Raw genomic sequence first — 22,823 nt, forward strand, 5'->3', positions numbered from 1 at the left:
GGGTCTTTACTGATTTCCTCCACGTACCCCGAGTCCCATGGACACTCTTGGGACTCCTGGTCCTGTCTTCTCCCTCCTTAAGGCCTCCTTCTCTGTTCCTGTTACCTCAGCCTGCTGCTGCCCCTTCTGTTGGCTGCCTCTCTTCAACATTCTTTTCTTCCCCTTATTATTTCACCCATGTTCTTTTCTACTATTCCTGTGTATTCCTTTTTATCTTCAGAATCAGCAAAATTTAGCTTTTATAAACATCATAGTCCTACATAACTATCTTTCCTTTGATAAAGTTTTTAAGAGATTCTTTCCTGGGCCGGGGATTTAGCTCAGTGGTTTTGCCGCCTGCTATGCAGGTGCAAGGACCCGAGTTCAATCCCCAGTACCAAAAAAAAAAAAAGTTTCTTTCCCCCTGAAATGGAAATCATAGCTCCACAGCTCCTGCAATCTTGGGACCTTTGGCTCTTTTCTCATCATTTGTATCACTTTACCTGAGTTGCTTACAACTCTTCTAGATAGTCAGGGTTGGAGCCGGAGTTGCTAATAAATGGGGTGCTAGATTACAACAGAATTCAGCCCCAAGATAAGTTCCACACATCGTTTTATCGTAAATGTGTTCTGAAGTGAGTTGCCAGAACTGTTCTTATTCCTGGTACTACTGCTTTATGTTGTCCACTGGTCAGTTCCTTTGGTTTAATTAGTGTTTCTGTTTCTTCTTTTTAAGTCAAGAGATGTTACCAAAGGTTCATGAAGATAAACATTATCCTTGCACTTTGGTGGGAACTTGGAACACGTGGTATGGCGAGCAGGATCAAGCTGGTAGGAAGCAGAAGTCGTTGGAATAAATGGTTCTTCCTTAAGCCTTTTTATAATCACTTAAATGATTTTCTAATTAATGCTTGTTTTTATAATCAAAGCTGTCCATATCTCAGCTGTTTTATGGTTAAAGTAGTTTCTTCAATAATTCACTTTACTTTTTAATTGTTTTCTAGGTTTGGATCTGTTATTTGAACTTTATGGTGTAGGCCAATACATGGCACATTGTACTGTTAGCATCATGTATGTAAGATAAGAATATCCCGAATCTCTGAATGTACACTGTCTCTCACTGCATTTCAGTCCACCTCTGGAGGTATGAAGGAGGCTACCCCGCCCTCATGGAGGTCATGAGTAAACTAAAAGGAAATGAGGTAAAGATTCTGAAAAACTCTGTGCAGCACTTAACGTAATCTATTGATGCAGGAGAGATTGGTCCAGGGTTAGATGACTTTCTTGGCATCAGTTCCTATTAGTAAACTCTTCGTTTTTTTTTTTTTTGGCACTGGGAATCGAACTCAGGACCTCAGTACCTTGCACTTGGGAAGCAGGTGCGGCGCCACTGAGCTAAATCGCTGGCCCATCTTCATTTTTGTCCTAGAAATATTATCATTTGTTGTGTTCAAACATAAATTAACCATTGTAATACTATTCAAATAGCAGTTCTTGCTGTAGAAGTCAAGTTTACTTTGAACTGGCAGGATAGACAGAGCCTGGATTACCTAACACTGTACTTGTCCACTTGAGGAACTGCTGGGCTCATACCTGGTCTTTGTCTTGGACCAACTTTGCTGTTCTACCCCGCCTTTTAGTGATAGGCACATGTTGGTAGAGTTTTGATTTCTTGCTGTACTGGCCGTTGAACTCAGCTCTTTCACACTGAGCTGTCTCCCCAGCACCACCTCCTTTTATTTATATGTTTATTTTATTTTCTTTTATTTTTTTGGTACCGGGATCAAACTCGGGACCATGTGCTTGCAAGGCAGTTGGCAGAACCACTGAGCTAAATCCCCGGCCCTATTTGTTTATTTTTTGAGACAAAGTCATGCTAAATTGCCCAAGCCAGGCTTGAACTTGCCATCCCCTTGCCCTCCCAGAGTGCTGGCACTAAGGTGTGTGTGGCCATCCCCAGCTAGAAGAGGGAATTGTAACAGCCAGACAACATTACAAAAGGAAGCCTTTTATGTAGGTTCCCAGAACAATATGAATACCTTTTGAGTTATCTGCCATTTCGTAGTCATCATGTTACCTCTATATGCTAGGGAAATCCAAAAATAGAGAAAATAATTTTGGTTACCTTATCGTTTAAATACTTAGGATAACCATGGAATTTGTCATCTAAACCTGGACAGGAGCTGGGCATGGTGGCACGTGCCTATAATCCTAGCACTCAGAAGGCTGAGGCAGGAGGATCACTGCAAGTTTGAGGCCAGCCTGAATTACAGAGTGAGACTCTGTCTCAAAAAAAAAAACCACAATAAACAAACGTGGACAGTAGAGAGTGAAAAGGAAGCTATGTCACTATGCTGCTTCAACAGATACAAACTGGGATTATCATAGGCCAACTGGGTTGTTGCTAAAGTACATTTTTGTACGTAAGTACTGGAAGATTTCCTAAGTGTATTTTTTTCACGTACAGGAATTTGCGAATTTCCGTAAGGCAAGAAGCAACATGCTTCTCTCTCGGAAGAACCAGCTGCTCCTGGAGTTCAGTTTCTGGAATGAACCTGTCCCCCGGTCAGGACCTAACATCTATGAACTCAGGTCTTACCACCTCCGAGTAAGTACTGAGTTCGAGTGAGCTGTCCCCTGTTCTGTGACAAAGCACAGGCACTGCCTCACGCCGAGGCCAGAACTCGAGTGCAGTAGGCTTTGGGCACTCAGCATTATACTCAGATTGGACTTATTTTCTCCCTGTTCACTTCTTCCCTCGATTCCTTTTTCCTTATTCCTTTTCCTTGCTAAGCTCTTTTGTCTTTGTGATCTTACATATATTTATTCTTTGGGTTTTTTCTAAGTAACATTTTATTCTTTAGGACAAAAGACCTCAAGTGTTAGGAGTAGGCACAGTTTATAGTTGAATCAGAGCAACTCGTAAATATTGTGACAGTTGAACAACAGCATCATTAAAATACACGCTCAGTAGACTGTGGTCGTTACCTCTGTAATGACGAAAGATGAAGTGATGTCCTTTGGTGCCTCTGAAGGATAAACCTAAATGTGGTTTGGGGTTTGGGGGGTGTGGGGAGGGTTGAACCTAGGGCCTTTGCATTGAGCTACATCCTCAGCCCTTTTATTTCCTTTGAGACAGGGTCTCACTGAGTCACTAAATTGCCCATACTGGGCTCAAACTTGCAATCCTCCTGCCTCAGGCTCCCAGAGTCTTGGGATTACAGGCACGAGTGACCACACCTGGCCCACTGTGGCTTTGATACCCATAAATGGATTACAAACTCTTACCCTTAGTTATATGTTGTCTTCTTATATGAAGCCATAAAGTGTTACTCCCATTAGGAGATAGGAAGACGGCATGTAATCATCTTTTTATTTCTGTTTCTATATTTTACCACAGACAGACTAACAAATCAAAATCTAAATCTCTTTTCAGCCAGGAACCATGATTGAGTGGGGCAATTACTGGTGAGTAGATTATCGATGTTGAATTTGTAAGTCTTAATAGATTATTTTAAGGCACAGTGTTAATTCTAAAAATGTCTGTGAATGAGGCCATGAGCTGTGTCACCTGTGTTGGGGTCAGGCTCCTGGGCCCAGATGTGACACTTCTGCCTCCCGGGTAGCAGGGACTAAGGCATGCACTCCGTGCCCAGCCTAGACTGTTGCCTTGCTTAATGTTTTTATTATGAAAATTTTCCAACATGGGCAAAACTAAAGAGAATGTTACTGTGGGTTCTCCTGCCTCTACCTGTTCCTAAGCTTCATTCATTATCCACACATGGCGGCCTTATGTAGATCTCACTCCTCCAATCCAGACTATCTGGAGCACCCAGACGACACACTGTTTCATTCATAAATATATATTTATATATATCTAAAAAATAAAGACTTTTTCTTAATATACCAACACTGTATGAGATTATTCCTTACATTTGTGGGATATTATCTTTCTAAAGAAGGACAAATACAGGGCCGGGGATTTAGCTCAGTGGCACTCTGCCTGCCTTGCAAGGTCCTCAGTTTGATCCTTGGTACTAAAAAAATAAAAAATAAAGTAAGATAAATATAGACTGCAAGAGAAGTGTTATCAAGGATGCAGAGAAATCGGAACCCTTTTCACTGGGTTTGGGAATGTGAAGTGTTACAGCCATTATGAAAAACAATATGGAGACTCCTCAGAAGAATTAAAAATGGAATTACATTATGATCCAGGAGGGCCACTTCAGGTACATGGCACAAGAAGTCAGTGCAGGAAGTCACAGTTATTTGCACGCCCATGTTCATCACAGAATTATTCACAGTAGTCAGGAGCTGGAAGCGAGGCATACGACCATCAGCAGGCGAGTGGCTAAAGAACATGAGGTATGGACAAAGGACACCGTGCGTACGTATGAAAAAAAGAGGTCCCATTTAGGGAAAAACCAGTCCTGTCACATGGTACATAATGGCTGCCCCCTGGGGACATTATGTAAAGTGAATGAGTCCACTGTATGAGTCCACTCGTGGAGATGTGGCCGGAGGAGTCAGAATCATGAGACAAGTGAACAGGTGGCTGCCAGGGTGGGGGTGGAGGGGAGCATGTCATGGGTGTAGAGTTTCAGTTTAACATAGCAGCATGAATATACTTGACGCTATTGAACAGTACACTTAAAATTGATTAAGATGGTAAATTTAATGACAGCTTTTTACCATAATAAAAAGTAAAGAAAAAATTTTAAATAAATTTTAAAACTTTGGGGCCGGGGATTTAGCTCAGTGGTTTTGCTGCCTGCTTCGAAAGCACAAGGACCAAAAGCACAAGGACCCGAGTTTGATCCCTGGTACCAAAAAAAAAAGAAAGAAATGAAAGCATACATCCACACACTTCCACACAAATATTCATAGCTGTGTGTTTCATAATGGTCCAAAATGGAAACAGCCCGAATGCCCGTGGGCAGATGAACAAGCTGCTATGTCCATACAGTGGAGCATAGCTCAGCAATAGAGGAATGACCTGCTGCATGCTGTTGATACGGATGAACTGCAGAAGCATGCTGTGTAAGAAATGTAAGGCAAAGGATCCCGTGTTACGTGATTTGTTTTTATGAAATGTCCAGAAAAGCAGCTGTACACAGACGTGGAGCAATGGGTTCCTGGGTGGGCATGGAGTTGAGGATGCTTGCAGCACGTTACGAGGCGTCCTTGAGCACCATCGGATGGTGATCATTGCAGGAGTCTATACATTTACTGAAAACCAGACTTGCATGCTTAGGAAGCTTCAGGGTTTGTAAAATACAGTCCAAGAGAGCTGCTAACACATGCCTCACTTAAAGAATTTAAACTACAAACCCAGGGATTCTTCTCGGTGAAGAAATTGATTCCTGTAACACAATCAAGGCTGGAAGAGGTATTCACACACATTCGTTCAGCAGGCAGAGCCTGCCCTTCTCTCCTAGTGGAGGTATTGGTGTGCAGGTTTACAGCTGTGTTTGAGGCCGGGCACACCTAGGTGGTCAGTAAATGCTGGGGAATAAATGGGTGACAGAAACTAGTGGTTGCATAAGAAGTAGATCAATTGAAATTGCTCTAGTTGTAAACCTAAATGCCTTACACAGATGACGCCATATTCCTGCAGTGAAATCTTAGAAAAGGGTTTAAGTAAGCCAGATCTGTAACTGATAGCATGGGTAAATCTTGAGAACACCATGTTGAGGAGAAAGCTAAAAAACGAATACATACAATATGATGTCTTATGTAAAGTTTTTTCTTTATGTGCAGTACAGGGGTTGGACCCAGGGCCTTCTCACAGAGCTCCATCAAGCTCTTTTTTATATTTTATTTTGAGGCAAGGTCTTGGTAAATTACCTAATTGCTCAGCTGGGCTAGAACTTGCGATCCTCCTACCTCAGCCTTTCAGAATGCTGGGATTACAGGCATGTACCACTGTGTCCAGCTATGTAAAAGATAGAAGAGTGCCACTAGTCATGAATACCACATATAAAGTAGAAATATAAAAACAGATGAGAGATGTACACACCAACGTCAAAACTAGAGGAGGAGGGAGACAGGTAGAGGTAGGGACAAATACCAAGGAAGCTTCGCTGGTCTGCAGTGCTTATTTCTTTCCTTTTTTGGGGGTCAGGGGTTACTGGGGATTGAACTCCTTGGTGCTTGTGCAGCAGGTGGCAAAACCACTGAGGTAAATCCCTGGCCCTTGCAGCGCTTATTTCTTTCTGAGAAGAGCCAAGCCAAATACAATAAAACATGAAGGGGTTAAAAATATAAGTTACTGGGCTGGGGAGTTAGCTCAGTGGTTCCGCCACCTGCCTCGTGAGTGCAAAGTTCTGAGTTCAATCCCTGGTGCAAAAAATATATATAAGTTATCTTAGTGCATGTTCAGGAGGCAGTTGATAAGATCTAACTCTAGTTTTAGAGAACCTACTTCCTAATAAAAACTACTTTAGAAATTAAGAATAGAGGCTTTCTAATAATTGAATTGAGAAGAGTTTAATATTTAGGTGGATTATTCTACAAACTAGGGAAAATAGAGAATTTACTTTTTTTACATGCATAAAGTATTTCATCATTTCTCCCATCACTCTACCCCACCTTCCCGCCTAGTTGCACATCTTTTGGGGAAAGTATTTTGATGTTGTGATGTACTTTGGTCCTATTCACTCTCCGTGTTACCTGTGCTTGCACCCTTTCCGCCCTCTCCTCTCCCTCTTCTCTAATGAGAGTCTCCCTTCTGCTTGGCATCCTTTTAGCTTCCACGTAGTAGGGAGAACATAGAACATTTGTCTTTCTGAGTCTGGCTTATTTCACTTCTCATGACCTCCAGTCCCATCTGTTATCCTGGAGATGACATGATTTCTGCGTTCTTTATGGCTGAGTAACACTCCACTGTGCACATGCCGTATCTTTTATTCACGCATCTGTAGGTGCACATCTAGGTTGGTTCCATAACTCGGCTCTGTGAGTAGTGCTGCCGGGAACATGAGTATCAAGGCGTCAGTGCTGTGCGCTGACTTCATTTCCTTCTGGTGTATATTCGGGAGTAGTATGGCTGGGCCATATGGTGGTTCTATTTTTAATTTTTTGAGGAACCTCCATACTGATTTCCATAAGCTAGTCTCATTTACATTCCCACCCACGGGGTATAAAGGGTTCCTTTTTCTCCTACATTCTTTTTGCAATATTTTGGGGGTTTCTTGGTGGTGATGGTGGTGATTGTTTTTTTTGTTTTGTTTTTTTTTAAATAACTCTTCTGGCTGAGGTAAGATGAAAACTAAATGTAGTTTTGAATTTCTGTGGTAAAGATGTTGAGCATTTTTTCATATTCTTGGCCATCTGTACTAGTATTGAGAAGTGACTATGAAGTCATTTGCCCACTTATTGATAAGATGACTTGTTCTTTTGGGGGTTTTGTTGGTTCGTTTGTTTAGTGCTTTGTATATGCTGGGTATTAGTCTTCTGTCCGTTAAATAGCTGGCAAAGATTTTTTTTCCTGTTCTGTAGGCTGGTCTTACTCTTAATGGTTTACTACTGTGCAAAGCTTGTTCTTTTTCTTTTTTGGTTTTTTGAGGCAAGATCTCACTTTGTAGTCCAGGCTGGCCTTGAACTCATAGCGATCCTCCTGCTTCAGCTTCCCAAGTGCTAAGATTATAGGTGTGCACTTGGCACCCCAGGCTAGATCTTTTTTTTTTTTTCACCTTATATAGTAATCAGTTCACAGTGGATCAAGACCTTAGTATAAGGCCAGAAACGGGGCTGGGGATGTAGCTCAGTGGCACCGTGCCTACCTCACAAGTGCGAGGGCCCGAGTTCGATCCCCAGTACAAAAAAAAAATTGTTGAGTGAGTCATTAGAGTTGAAGAAATCAGGTATAAAGTATGAAAAACAGGAAGAAGAGAAAGGGAGTAGTTCCTCTATGAAGTTAAGGCCTGAAACCCTGAAATTACTACAGAAAAACATAGGGAAAACACTTCAAGATTTGGGCACTACCAGTGACTTTTTGAGTAGGATTCCAGTGGTTCACAAAATCGAGAATCAGATGGCTGTCGCTGCATGGTTTTATTTCTGGGTTTTGTCTTCTGTTGCTCTAATGTCAGGATTGTTTTTTTCTAGTTCTGGGGAGAATGTCATTGATGTAGTGTGACCGTTTTAACAGCGTGCACCGGAGGCAGAGGGACCTGCTTCTCTGTAGCTGTCACGGTGGGGGTGTTGTGGGCGGCGCCATTTCCGGCTCCGGTCGGGTTGGCATCAGTGTGTTCTGAGAGGCTTTAGTGAGAGGAGTGGACAGGGCTGGCGTCAGTGTGGTGACTACAGCAGTGGCGTTATGTCTCTGCGTTTGCTGAGGGTGCCAGCGTCTAAGACCAGGACTGCAGCCCCAGCTGTGCCTGCCTAGGGCTGAGCGTCAGCTGGGGCTTTGCTTCCTCGTCTTTAAATTGACGCATCAGCCAAGGTTCACACAGGATCAGGCTGTGGCTACAGTAAGTGCAGTCTGTCAGCTTTACCACTGGCGCCTGATGGGACTGTCCCGTGTTGCCCGGTGGGACAGTCATGCATGTAAACCGGTGGTTCAGAGCCTCCCAGCAGTGAGGCAGACAAAATATGGCCCCACCATGATCATGTTAAACTTAATGGAAAAACACAGGAAACACACACATTACCATGAATAACAAAAATACAGCTTTCACCATTATAATACTGTTTTTTAAAATCCTGACTAAACAGGAAAAAAAGAAACAAAGATATAACCACCTAACCCAGGTATGGTGCCGCACATCTTTAATCCCAGCACTTGGAAGGCTGAAGCAGGAGGATTGCTACAAGTTTGAGGCCAGCCTGGACTACATAGTGAGTTCAAGGGCATTCTGAACTACATGGTGAGACCTTGTCTCAGAAAAAAAGAATAGATTGGTCATTGTCAGCTGAAGTCAATATCTGGGACTAGAAAAGAAAAGGATTTGAAAGTTTTATGGTGGTTAAACTGTTGGTGTTCTTTTCTCCTGTCTCCAAACTTTCTATAATATGGTTTGGTTTGGGTTTTTTTGTATCGGGGATTGAACTTGGGTCCTTACACTTTCAAGGCAGGTGGCGGCATCAATGAGCTAAATCCCCGGCCCTATAATATGGTATTCTTTGGTAGTCAAAAAATTTTTTTTTGGTACTAGGGATCAAACCCGGCACCTTGCGCTTGCAAAACCACTGAGCTAAATCCCCAGCCCCAAAAATATTTTTAATGTTGAGATGCTTTAGAATAGTTTCCTAAAATAATTTGGGTTTTTTTGGTTTTTTGGTTTTTTTGGTACCAGGGACCAAACTCCGATCCTTGCGCTTGCACAGCAGGCGGCGAAACCACTGAGCTAAATCCCCGGCCCAGTTTCCTAAAATAATTTGAAGTAAACACAAAAACTTACCTAATTCAACAAAGCTTTTGAGCATTTTTTTCCTTGAAATCTGAAATAAATACATTTACCCCTTAATTTTTCTTCTGCTTTTCTTATTCTTGGGAGAGAATCTCCCTATACTGTATGTCTTTTGAATTAACTCAGTTTTCCTTGGAAACTCCCTGCTTCTCTTTCCTAAGCCAGCATTTTCAACATCATTTCCCACCAAAGGGGAGGCGGGTGCTGCTGGGCAAAGCTTTGGGTGGAAGTCGGTTGACTGCTCTCATCCTTTATTTCTTTCTTGAAATGAGAATTTGTGACTTTGACTGACTTTCAGCTTACATCTGTTCCTCCTTTTTCAATTATGAAGTATTGGGCCAGGGATTTAGCTCAGTGGTGCTGCTGCCCACCTTGCAAGCATAAGGTCCTGAGTTTGAGCCCTGGTACCAAAAAAAAGATAGGGAATGTCAGTTATGAAGTATCTTGCTTTGCATGTAGTAACTGCTTTTTTTTTTTTTTGGTACCAGATATTGAACTCAGGACCTCGAGCTTGCCAGGCAGGCGCTATGCCACTGAGCTAAATCTCTGGCCTGCATTTAGTAACTCCTAAGATCTTGCTCCATTTCAAACAAATGGTTCTATGATCTTTATTTCTGATGACTCTTTTCTTCTTGGATCATCAAAAGCTAAATATAGGGCCGGGGATTTAGCTCAGTGGCACTGTGCCTGCCTCGAGAGTGCAAGATCCTTAGTTCAATCCCTGGAAAAAAAAAGAAAGCTAAATACAGACATTCTTCATTTAATGACAGTTACATTCCTGCGACTTGGCCATTAAATGAATTGGTCACTAAATGAGGAATTGTAGATAGTACGTACAATATTTAGAATAAAGAAATGGCCAAAAGAAATTCCAACTTGATTTTTTGTTGTTGTTTTGGTACCGGAGATCGGACTCAGGTCCTTGTGCTTGAGCAGCAGACGGCGAAACCACTGAGCTAAATCCCCAGCCTGATTTTGTTTTTATTTACATAACTCTTACATACGGTACTGTTATGTGTGACAGAACACAAAACGACAGTGCTCCATAGTACAATCAGGAAAAATTATAGACTGTATAAACAAGGTATTGTTTACAAATAAAAAGACAACTGAAGCTCTATCAAGAAGATGAACAGGGCCGGGGATTTAGCTCAGTGGTTTTGCCGCCTGCTACGCAAGTGCAAAGACCTGAGTTCGATACCCGGTACCAAAAAAAAAAAAAGATGAACAGAACTATACCCCCCCAAAATGGGTCTTAAGTCCGAATAGTCATGAAATGAGGAATGTCTGTAATACAAGTTACAGTTTCTATTCATTTGAAAACTAGGAAGTGCATATTTGATTATATTCTGCTCTTATAAACACAGTTTGTCAAGGGATTTTGGTTTTTGTGCTTTTGTTTCTGGCCTTTAACTGTAAAGTCTAGATGTTCACAGGATGGAATCACCCACTGGTTCAATTTTTGCATATTACTAATTCAAATTTACTCACCAGGGACTCCACTAGAATGAATTGAGGTTATTCAGTTAATTTTTTTAACATTTGTGTAAAACCAGTTTGGCATTCAATGTATATTTTGGCACGTAGGTAACTGTAGGATGGTGAGCTCCTCTAGTCCACGTCTCTGATATTTCCCAGGCCACGGCAAGTATGTTTTGTTCGCCTTCCACAACTGAATTACAAAAATTCAGAATGAAATGAATAATCCGGAACATTTCTCACTCTCGATGATAAAGTTCTCCTCTGAGCACAGAATGCATGTGAAATTGATTTGCTTAATTTCAATAATTACTCAGATTTGTTATTTTTGTGAAGATGCTTATTACTCAGTCCCAAATGTAAAGGCTAAAGTGTTTAGTATCATTTCTGGATAACCCAAGGGACCACAGCAAGCATCCCTCCTCTACCAGAAGGGGACCAGGAGCTTGGGCCGGGTCATGCGTGTGGTGTTGAGCTCTGGTGGACAAGAGCAGCAGTCACCGACTGGCCTCCAGGACCCTGGCCTTGTCCCTCCCAGCAGTTTCTCTTGGTTCTGCAGCTGCTATTTCGATGCTACAGGCAGTCCCTGCGTTCCCTCCAGAAAGGAAGGCGCTGGCCAAGGGGACGTCCCCACTGTGGGTACAGGCACCCCGCCACCCTCATTCACATGACAGTGACAGTGACCATCTTCCCATGTGCTGTCAAGGCCAGGACCTGGATGTGACGAACCTCCAGCAATTTTGCTACAGATTCCCTGGGATCCCCCAGGGTGCGGAGCCCCTGATAGACCCCAGCTTGCTTCTCCTGGGGGCTTCCCTACATCATCTAATGCTCCTTCCCTCATGTTTACCTATGATTCTTGAAAACTACCTTTGTAAAAATACATTTTTAGGAATCCAAATTATATCACTAAATGTAAAAATAAAATGTCTGGGGGCCAGGGATTTAGCTCAGCGGTTCTGCCACCTACCTCACAAGTGGAAGGTCCCGAGTTCGATCCCCAGGACCAAAAAAAAAAAAAGTCTGGTGCAGGTCTGAAAGAAGGTATTTACATTAAAAAGCCAGTACCTTTTGGCAGAGGGAAATCTTAGAAAGTTTAAAACAAATGCCCATTTTTAACCAATTTAGTCACAATTTTTTTGTTGCACAGAGTACACATAGGCACTTCTGTGTGTAGTCACAATGAGTGCTTTTTGGCTGCCTCCCCCTTTTTGGTATCAGGGATTGAATTCAGAACCTTGCGCTTTTGAGGCAGGAGTCAGAACCACTGAGCTAAATCCCCGGCCTACAATGAGTGCTTTTTAGTACTCTTTTTTCCCCAAGTACTTTGCTCTGTTAAGGAAAAAACAGGCCTGAACAGCACGTCCCCTCAAAGCTCCGCCTTCATGGCTCTTCCATAGATTTGGTCCAAGAGGCTATAGAATCTCTTTCACTTCAGTGAGCTCTTAGCTTCTGGCTCCTCCCTGCCAGTCCTGACTTTATGTCAGGAACCAGCAGCTCAGCTGGTTTTGTGTTGAGTGGTTCCCATCCAACATCAGCAACTGCTCACAGCAGGGACTGGCAGAGCGCTGGGCAGTTGTGATTACATTTTACTTGAATTAACATAACCTGTGATTGCGGTTTCGAATTGGGTAGCAATTTGATGATTGTTGCAAGGCAGGCAGTCCTCATTCTGAAGTCTCCTGCTGGGGGCTGGGGATTTAGCTCAATGGCACCATGCCTGCCTCACAAGTGCAAGGTCCTGAGTTTGATCCCCAGATGAAAAAACAAAACAAAACAAAAAGATACAGCTCTGAACTCTCCCCCTGACCATCCAGTCCACTGTGTGAGCATTGTCTCTCTTCCAGGGCCCGTGCAATTCGTTTCCGACAAGACAATAATGAAGCAGTGGGAGGATTCTTCTCTCAGATTGGGCAGCTATACATGGTGCATCATCTTTGGGGTATGGATGTTTCAGTTGTTTTTCTCTAGACGGGATCTGTCTGAGTTGCCCAGGTTGGGCTCAAACTTGCCATTCTCCTGCTTCAGCCTCCCAGAGTGCTAGATCCCAGGCATACAGCACCTCACCCAGCAAGTTACTAGTATGAAGTGTTCATTGCTAAGTAAATTGTGGTAAGCATGGAGCAAATCTTGAGTCAATAACCTAACACGCTTTAGCAAATCCCAACATCATGGATGGTAAGTGTCATGGCATCTAAAACTGTAGAAGCTGAATGTGGCAGTGCACACCTGTAATCCCAGCACTCAGGAGGCTGAGGCAGGAAGATCACTTCAAGTTTGAGGCCAGCCTGAATGACAGCAAAACGGTGTCTCAAAAAAATAAAACTCAGGCCTGGGTGCTCAGTGGTGTAGCACCTGCCTTGCAAGTGCAAGGTCCTGAGTTTGATACCCAGTAGTGCAATAAATCATTCAATCAAACTGAAGACATCAACAGTGAGGGGTACAGAGATCCATTGTATATGAGCTGAAAATGAAAAAGTACAACAGTAAAAGGTATAAGAAGTGAAGCAGGAGATCTTCCCAAAAGAATTAAAAGAATCATACCACAGTGATATATGAGCATATATGTTTATAGCGGCACAGTTTGTAATATTGAAAGCTTGGAAACAGCCCAAGTGCCCATCAACTGGAGACTGGATAAAGAAGATGTGGTTTTTTTATAAAATGGAGTACTACTCAGCCATAAAGAACGAGAAACTAGAGACGTTTATAGCTAAATGGATGCACATTGAGGCCATACTTTTAAGTGAAATAAATAGGACACACGTGTAAATACCAAATAGTTTCTCTGGTGTGAGAAACTGAAATTGTAAATAAGGATTAAAATGAATAATTGCTAATTTGAAATAGGAAGAAAAGGTCCAAAGGTGTAGGGGTGGTGGGAGGGTAAGGGGAAAGGAAAGGAGGGAAAGGAAAAATTATGAGGAAAAAAAAAGGAAGCTAGGGAAGGGAGCACAGGGAATGGAGAAAAAATAACCAAAATACATCATGTACATGTACAAGCACCCAATGATAAATGTAAACGTATTGTTTACCTAAAATGTACCAATAAAAGAATTTAAGGAAAAAAAACAAAAAAGAAGTGAAACAAGTAGTCGTGTTAGACGCAAGATGATAGAGCCGCAGAGCCCCTCCCAGGCTGACTTCCTGTGTGTTCAGAGCCGGGGCTGTGCTCTACCCTGGCCGGCAGCTCCCACGTGTGGGCTCTCACTGGTGGGCCCTACCCCGGACGCCGCTCCCTCACCTTTTCTACCCCATGCAGGTGTGTGGGCACCAGTTTTGGTATCTTCGAGGGAGGCCTGATTCGGGTGGCAGCCCTTCCCCACCGGTGAATGCCGCCCTCCTGTGAGCCACCAGGCCCTTCGTATGGTTGTCACATTGACGGCTGTTGATGCTTCTCTTCCTGCTAGAGCAGAAACGGTCTCAGTGGTAGCTTGGTGTAATTCGGCCAGTGCATTCCGGGCACGTTTGTAAAAGGCCGTTAAGCTCGTCAGTTCACCCAGAGCTTTAGTGTTGTGTCCCTGCCTGTGCTGTTGTGTTGGCATAGCTGGGTCTACAAAGAGATGAAAGACACATCTACTGAGGATAAAGCAAACGTGAGTAACAGTGACACAGGCAGTGTGTGATTGGTAAGAGACACTGAGGAGAGTAGGGGGTATAACATTACAGGTCCTTGGGGAATCTGGAAGGTGGGAGGTGAGCTGGACCCCAGGACCTGGGGGAACAGACAGGTAAAGGTAGGGGGGAAGGCTGTGGTGGAGACACAGGAAATTATAAAATTAATGAGACCCATGAACAACAGTGCAGGCTGGTGACCATGGTGGGATAGCCAGGAACCTAGGTCTGAAAGGGCAAGTTAAGGCAAAAAAGAAAAAAAAGTACCTTACATTGTGCTCCTGGGTCCCCCACCCTTCGGAGTGTGAGGAGGAGACCCCATCCCAACTCCCAGAAATCCCTGCTTCCCACCCGGACACTGAGCCCAGCTCAGCTGCACCATGGGACTTCCTGCCACACTGTTCAGTAGAGGCCACCAGTCTCCTTCCACTTCCTAGGACACCAGAGGGCAAGGTTGTCTCTGAGAGTTTAGTTTTCTAGCTGAGATTTATTTCACCCCATGAATATCAAGAGTTTTCAAATGTAGTAGATTTGAAACCAAATCTGTTCTACACTTATCTACCTTTTGAGATTATACTGCATGTCATTTAACCCTCAGGGATTTGAGGTAGGGCAGAGTAGTTTGTTATTATTTCGAACTCTTGCCCCAACCTCCTGTCTGGATGCTAAGTGCCATCGTTCAAAAGCATCCTGGCCCCAGAGTCACGTGAAGAATGCCTAAACAAGGTGTGGAAGGTACAGACATTTGTCAGCCATAAAATGGAATCAAAGTCACTACGTTTTCTAACATGGATGAACCTGAGGAGATTCTACTACATGAAGTAGACCAGCTACCAAAGGACTTTTTTACAGTAGTAAAACATTTTTTATTTTTTATGTTATTTTTTTTCCTGTCTAGGGACTGAACCCAGGGTCTCATGTATGCTAGGCAGATACTCTGCTACTGAGCTGGACCTCCAGCCCCTAAAACTTTTTTAAATGAAAAGTCCATCCATCCTATGTATAGATGACAGAAGAAGATTTCAGTCTGGGGTGGGTAAGGTTAAAGGCGAGCAAGCCAGGGCTGCTCATAGGAAGAAGGCGTCTGTTCCAGATGGAAGCTGGACTGAGGAAGGAGACCTGGGTCCTCTGGTCTTGGCTACCGCCATGTGGGCACTCACCCAGCAGCTTGGGGAAGGTCTCGCCCAGGGTGGGAATCGGAACCTGAGTGTCCATGCCAGGTGTCTGTGAAGCTATGCTCTGAGATACCAAGTTGAAGCCACACCTTGGACCCTTTGTCCCATCGCCTGAGCATTTCTCCTTCCAGGTCAGTGCCGTCCTTCCCAACCTTCAGGACTCACCTGGTCCCATCCCGCCCTTCAAGCAGCCCGAAGGTCTCCTTCCTGGCCATAGCCCTCAGCAGGGCCCGGCCTTACCTTTCTTATCTCTGTTCTCCACTGCACTAAACGCAGTCTCTTCCTAAACTGACACAGGGCTTTATAAATATTGAGCAAAACTTTATTTGTCTTTACTTTTTAAGGTTCTGGGGACAAACCCAGGGCCTCATGCATGCTGAGCTCACACTGCACCACCATAAAACGGAATCTCCATTTCATGGCAATGCCCCCAGCCCATGTTGAACAAAAGAGAATGTGATGTTAGCAGCTGCCCTACAGTTTCTGGTTATGTTTTAACATGTTACTGAAAAGCTCCCTTGCTCTCTACAGCCACATCACCCTGAACACACCCGATCTCGTCTGAAAACTTCCCTTGCTGTGTAAGCATATCCAGGGCTCCCTGGACTGACGTTTGTGAGGCCTCACACAGCATAACAGGCTCTCAGTTTTCCGGGCTCAGTCCTCACTGCCAGAGCTGCAGCAACGGGACCAGCCGGATGGGGCTGGTGGGGGTGGTGCTGGGCTTGGTCTGAGTCCGGCTTCCTCTCTGTTTCTTCTTCAGCTTACAAGGATCTGCAGAGCCGGGAGGACACGCGGAACTCAGCCTGGCACAAACCCGGCTGGGAGGAGCTGGTGTATTACACAGGTGATCTTGAAACATTTCATGCTTCTCAGATTATTGTTGTAGCTGTATTCTCACCCTGAAGTTAATATATGTATTTCAAAAATTATGTTAGGGGGTCGGGGATTTAGCTCAGTGGCACCATGCCTGCCTCGAAAACGCAAGGTCCTGAGTTTGATCCCTGGTACCAAAAAAAATTATGTTGTTAAGATGGTGAGTTACAAGGTTGGAAAGAGGGGAGATAGATTTTTCTTTAATACTTGAATACATTTTTTAGAATATTCATTCTTTCAAGTATGAATGTTGCCTGATTCTGTTTTCAAGTTCTTGGATGTTGTAAATTTTACAATATTACCTTTTTGTAGAATTCTGTATTCTCTGAAAATATATTACACACATTTTTTTTCTGAGCGTTCTGCTTTTCATCAAAATTGTCATTGCCCAAAGACATAACTTAGTACATCAATGAAAAAGAATAAAGTGGGAGCTGAGGAGATGGCTCAGCCCTGGATTTGATCCCCAGCACCAAAAAGCAAAAGAATAAGTTTGAAATTAAATTCGACAAATTAACTTTGCAAATGCACAATGCGTGCGTGTAGACACAGACGTGCGTGCACATGTATTAGGAAATCCTGTTGGTTTGATTTGTATAAGAAAACGGCTGGGCTAAATGTGGCCCAGTGTACTGAAGAGGCCATAAATGCCAGGCACGCTTCAAGCCAGGTACATGCAGCTGTGCACGACCAAGAACATGAGTCACTGATGACAGGAGTAGGTATTATCTTGTCTTTTAGTTCAAAAAAATCATAATTGCATGGGATTTTATAGCTTACTTATACTTTTATCAGTTCCCAGAGGTGTATTTTCCTCAGCAGAAAGTTTAGTCCATCCGTATCTTTGTACGGGATATTTGGTTTTATATCAATACTGTAGTTCAAAGATCCTTTGCAGAAATCACCCTTTTCTCTCAATATGGACTTTCCTAATTTGCCACAAATCAAACACATCTCCAGAAAGAATGTTTTGGTTTTAATAGTGTCTCACGGGACTCCGGCTTCTCTATCCTTAGCTTGCTGAGATTGGTTCTGTTTGCTGATACTCTGTTGTTTTCAAAGCAGCCTGTCTTCCGAGGATGCTTAGCAGCTTATCCGCTAGTTAATGTGTCTGTACCATGATGTGTTTGGAAAGGAACAAGCACAGTAATTCTCCTGTTTTCAGTCCCACTCATTCAGGAAATGGAGTCACGAATCATGATCCCTCTGAAGACCTCTCCCCTGCAGTAAAGCTAGAGAATGAGTCTGTACCCACGTAAATGTCTGTGGCAAGTATTTGTCATGAATTAATTTAATTGTATATCAAGTGAAAAAAGAAACTGAATTATAGATGACTGTACATAGCTTACAGGAGGCCTCTTCTCTAAAGCTGACATAATCATGAGAAAGGAGACCGTATTACAGAGACTGTAGCAGTGCTCTGCCGGCCTGAGACCCCCCCATAAATTTGTCAAACCAACTGTGGAAGACTTAGCCTTCCCTCCCTCCCTGCCAGATTAAAATTGGAATCATTTCAGAATAAGATTCCAACCATGAAAAAAAACCAACCATTTCTTTCTAAAAAGCAAATGCATTTTTTAATCACAGGTTTTGACAAATTTCTTGTACTCAGAAGAAATATGAATTTTATCATGTTTCTCAAGCAGTTTTCCCGAGTCTCAAGCTAGGCACTGTTGTGAGTGTACCCAGCACTGGAGATGTTTGAATTCACTCTCCTTTCTCACCAATCGGAATAGAGCCGGCCATGGAAGACAAGGCGCATTTAACTAGTAATTCGCACAGGCCACGTGGCGCCCCCATGACGGGGAAAGAAGGCCTGAACCTGTGTACCATATGTGATTTTTGAAATGAACACCTTGAATAGCACTAATTTTTATTTGTCATATTTTTCTATAAAACAAGTAGTACTTGGCAAAGAGGTTTTATTTTGTAAAGAATCACTTGTAACCTCCGTCGGTCCCCAGTAAGGGTTTCAGGACGCACAGTGGACTCCCGAGATGGTGTGGAGGGCAGTGCATGATGAGGTTTTAGTCGGCCTAAAGCTGCATACAGTGCTTGGCCTCGCTCTGTGTGATTTCCTTTTAACACAGTGTGCCAGTCTCCTGACTGTAATCATGTGAGTGACCCGGTGAACTGAAAAATTCCATCTGCCCCACAAGTTGAAGACTTTATGTGTAAAATAAAGTGTGCAGAAATCTCATATCAGATGTCAAACTTACATGTGAATGGTTTCCTCCAAGAAAATACCAAAGTCAATAAACCCCTCTCAGTTTTCACATATTCCATGTTTGGGGCCTTTTTATGAACTTCTGCTGAGACTGCTGGTCCCGCAAGAGGAGCCGAAGTGTGGACAGAAGCTGTGTTGAGCATCAGCAAGTCTCATCTGCCCTGAAGCCCTAGCGACTCTGCTGGGAGTCCTGACCTTCAAAATGAGCAACCCATCACGCGCAGCCGCTCAACCTCCTCCTTGAGCTCTTCTGAAAATAACAATTCTTCTTGACCCAGCTGAGTCCTTCGGAGACTCAACTCCTTGACAACAAGGACTTTTCGTCCCTGCCCTCCTCCCCAGCCCAGGCACAGTGCCAGGCACACATTTGTAAGATGAATTTGAAGAAAAGAACGATTTATATGAAAGTACTTTCTGTGAGAAAAATGGCAGAATTCGTATATAGTAGTAGGAAAAATAACCTAGCTATTCAGAACTGGGGAAAAAAATGCTGGGAACAGAGGGACTTTTCACTTAGAAATTGTGTGCACTAGCTGGGCTCACTGATGTGGTAGGTGGCTGTAATCCCAGCTATTCAGGAGGCTGAGGCAGGAGGATCACAAGTTTAAGGCCCGCCTGGGTAACTCAGCCCTGCCTCACTGAAAAAAAGAAATATAAATATATATAAAATGACCCCCAAGGGTCGGGGATTTAGCTCAGTGGTTCCGGCGCTTGCCTTGCAAGCACAAGGTCCCAAGTTAGATCCCCGGTGCAAAAAAAAAAACCAAAACAAATAAAATGACCCCTTGAAGACGTTAAGAATCTTCCATCGTTCTCCACATTGCCTCATCCAATGTTACGGTTTAGATCGCATGTCCCACAAGTGTCGCACAAGCAAGTAGGCGGGCCCTTTGGAAGGTGATGGATCATGGGAGGCCATAGGTGACTTGCAGCTAGAAGGTGGGGCCTGATTGGAAGCGGGTCGCGGGGGCGTGGTCTGGAAGGGTTTATCTCCCTCCCGCTCCTCTCTTCTCACTGCTACCTGTGCGCCCTGAGGCGAGCATTTCTGCTTTGCCAGGCCGCCCTGCCTTTGTGCCTGCGACCGTGGACTTCAGGGTGTCAGGTGTGTTGTCCCAGCAGTGGACACTGCAGCTTTCTGTCGGGTGACTAAGACATCACTCATGGGCCACTAAATGGTGGGCACCACTGTCCCCTTAGCAAACAGAGGATGCAAGAACGACACTTTGAGGTGTAGCTGCCTTCTCTGCCTTCCTTTTGTCGGCGGATGTGCCCAGGTGGAGTTATCGCGAGGAGGTAGGTGTTGGGGGGATGCGATGTGGCATGGGGACCTCCTTTGCAAATCGTCTGATTACAGGATCTCAGGTGAGGCTGCGTGAGCAGATGGAAAAGAGCAGCAAATTAAGGAGAAGCTCGCGCGCGCACACGCGCACACACACACGGTCGCACGCCCTTGTAATCCCGCACTCTGGGAGGCTGAGGCAGGAGGACTGCAAATTGAAGGCCAGCCTGGGCAATTTAGCAACTTAGTGAGACTGTCTCAAAAAAGAAGATGGGCATGGTGGCACACGCCGGTAATCCCAGCTTGGGGGGGGGGGGGGAGCTGAGCCAGGAGGATCACCAAGTTCAAGGCCAACCTGAACTACCTAACGGGGCCCTGTCTCAAAAATAAATAACAAACAAGGTTTTTCACTTAGAGATCGGCTGCCTCTGAACTTCTTCATGCAGAGGGCACAACGGCCACCCACTTCCCTCCGCAGCCCAGGTGACAATCCGGATGCACCCAGAGGTTGGGGAGGCCTCATTTCCGCCGGGAGGGACTGCACCCCGCAGGCCCGGGCAGAGCAGCCTGGAAATGAGCTCTCTGTGGTGGGTGTTGGTGTTGCCCGGCTTCTCGCTCCCAAAGTCCTTGCGGCCTGAACGGAGGGAGACGGCGATTTGAGGCAACCAGAGGCCCCTCCATTGCCTTTACCTCTGGCTTTGAATAAACCCCTTCCCTTTGTCACCAGAGAGAGAGAGAGAGCAAGAGAAGCAGGGCGCAACCCTGAGCGGCCGGAAACATTCCCAGGAATTCCAAAACTGAAAAAGTAGGCGAGGATGGCAGATTTCTAGTGTTACTCCAAACGGCTGCTTCGGGCATTTTGCTCGGAGCTGGGCAGCCTGTGTTCGAGAAAGGCGCTGTGTATTGTATGAAAGGTTCTAGAGGCTGCACACGCCTGTAATCCCACCACTCTGGGAAGCTGAGGCTGGAAGATCGCATTCGAGGCCAGCCTGGGCAGTTCAATGACTTAGCAAGATCCTGTTTCAAAAGAAATAAAAAGGGCTGGGGATGTGGCTCAGTGTGAGGGCCTTGGGTTCAATCCAGAAAGAGAGAAGGGGGAGGAAAGAGCTAGGGGTCGGGGGAGCGAGTAAGCTAGTTCTGCACGGGCACCGTGATCCCTCCGCAGATCAGAACCAGTGCGCGCTTCCGGGTCAGCCCTGCCCGTGCACGGCGGCTCCGGCGACCCCAACATTGAGCCCAGCTCCACACCCCCATCCTGGGCTCTGGCTAAGCCTCCGGGGGCCCAGTCCGCCTCGCAGACTTGCAGGCCTGGTCCTGCCCGGGCGCCGCGCCGCTCCTCACACACCGCAAACCTCGCCAAGGAGCAGTGCCAGGAGGCGTTCACAATTGAGAAACAACTGCCTTGTTTTGTGAGCTCATTTAATGGTTGCCAACCTTATTTTGCATCTCCTACAGAAACTGAATCTTTTCCCCAGCCCTTTTGATTTTGAGTCTCAGCAAATGGCTGAGTTGCCCAGGCTGGGCTTTCGACCTTCCTGACTCAGCCTCCCAGGGTGCTGGGATTACAGGTGGGCGCCACCAGGCCTAGCTCAGAAACTGATTTGGAAGAAAATTGGGCACACCTGATTTAGTTAGCTAATTATTGGGCTATTTGGTTAAGTGATAAGTTTTTAAAATAATTTCCAATATTCAAACATGACTGGGGCTGGGACACAGCTCCACGGTGGAGCACCTGGGTTTGGTCCCCAAACCCCAAAACCACACCAAAACAGCCTTCCAGCCTTTCCTGCTCAATTGTCCACCAGCATCACTTTGAAACTCTCCCAAATCTTGTGTCTCTCCTTTCCCCTTTTTCTACTAGGGAGGGGAGAATCTCATACTTCCAAAGCTCTTTCTGTAATTTCCTTTCTTGATACCGCTCAAAATAGGAACCTGCTTTGCAGGCCTGTCTTTCCAACTCATTTGTATTATTCATAAATGCTGTTGGGAGTTTGTTAATTTGTGTAGGGGAAAAAGCTGATCTTTGTGATTAGAAAAACTTATTTGTTCTACTTGATGTAATTTTCAAATATCTATTTTTAAGACCAGTACTTTTTTTGTAGGTTTTTTTTTTTTTATATATAGAGTCCATTATGTAGTTCAGGTTGGCCTTGAACTCACTGTGTAGCCCAGGCTGGCTTCCAACTCTCAGGGATCCTCCTGCCTCAGCCTCCCCAAGGCTGGATGGTGTGGGTCACCACCACTCTTGGCAAGGCCAGTACTTTTTTTTTTTTTTTTGGTACCGGGGATCGAACTCGGCTACTTGCGCTTTCACAGCAGGCACCGGAAACCACTGAGCTAAATCCCCAGCCCAAGGCCAATACTTTTAAGGCTCCATTATTTTCTTTTATAAAACCTTTACTACATTCCACATATATTTTAAGAGATGAAAAAAGGAACTTCTACCCACTCTTTCCCAGAGCTGTAAAGAATAAAATAGATTAGGCTGGGGATTTAGCTCGGCCTTTCTGCCGCCTGCTTCACAAGCACAAGGTCCAGAGTTCAATCCCGGTACCAAAAAAACCCAAAACAAAACAAGAGGCTTTCTCTGCTGTTTCTTAGTTAACTATACATTTGCCAGCAGCTGGGTGGACGCTGCGGGTGTGGGAACCGCTGACTCCTGGTCATGGCCACCACACTGGAGCCTGGCAAACCTGGAGAGGGGAAGGCAGAATTAGATCATATGATGTTGGTGTAGGAGGATTTATCGTGGTGACTTTAGGATGCTGGTTCCATTGCAG

The 22,823-nt window shown here is 44.6% G+C and overlaps 1 protein-coding gene across 3 annotated transcripts in view; it reads left to right on the plus strand.

Moving 5' to 3' along the window:
- The window catches only part of Nipsnap2 (nipsnap homolog 2), a 42,486-nt gene that overhangs the window by 10,974 nt on the left and 8,689 nt on the right, over positions 1-22,823 (plus strand). The window contains exons 4-10 of one of the 3 annotated variants that reach the window (XM_004839961.3): positions 716-810; positions 1,111-1,181; positions 2,447-2,587; positions 3,416-3,447; positions 12,719-12,813; positions 16,425-16,508; positions 17,703-19,565. In XM_004839961.3, the coding sequence (XP_004840018.1) occupies positions 716-810; positions 1,111-1,181; positions 2,447-2,587; positions 3,416-3,447; positions 12,719-12,813; positions 16,425-16,508; positions 17,703-17,767 (583 nt within the window). In that variant the 3' untranslated portion in view covers positions 17,768-19,565. Of the gene's footprint in view, positions 1-715; positions 811-1,110; positions 1,182-2,446; positions 2,588-3,415; positions 3,448-12,718; positions 12,814-16,424; positions 16,509-17,702; positions 19,566-22,823 lie in introns of those variants that run through there. The other 2 variants (XM_087196179.1, XM_087196180.1) reach the window with 2 other exon arrangements.

This window comes from Heterocephalus glaber, unplaced genomic scaffold (assembly GCF_053883595.1).
Source record: "Heterocephalus glaber isolate CG9 unplaced genomic scaffold, H.glaber_assembly_v1.0 deba00001610, whole genome shotgun sequence".
In the NCBI taxonomy this organism is placed as follows: Eukaryota; Metazoa; Chordata; class Mammalia; order Rodentia; family Bathyergidae; genus Heterocephalus; species Heterocephalus glaber.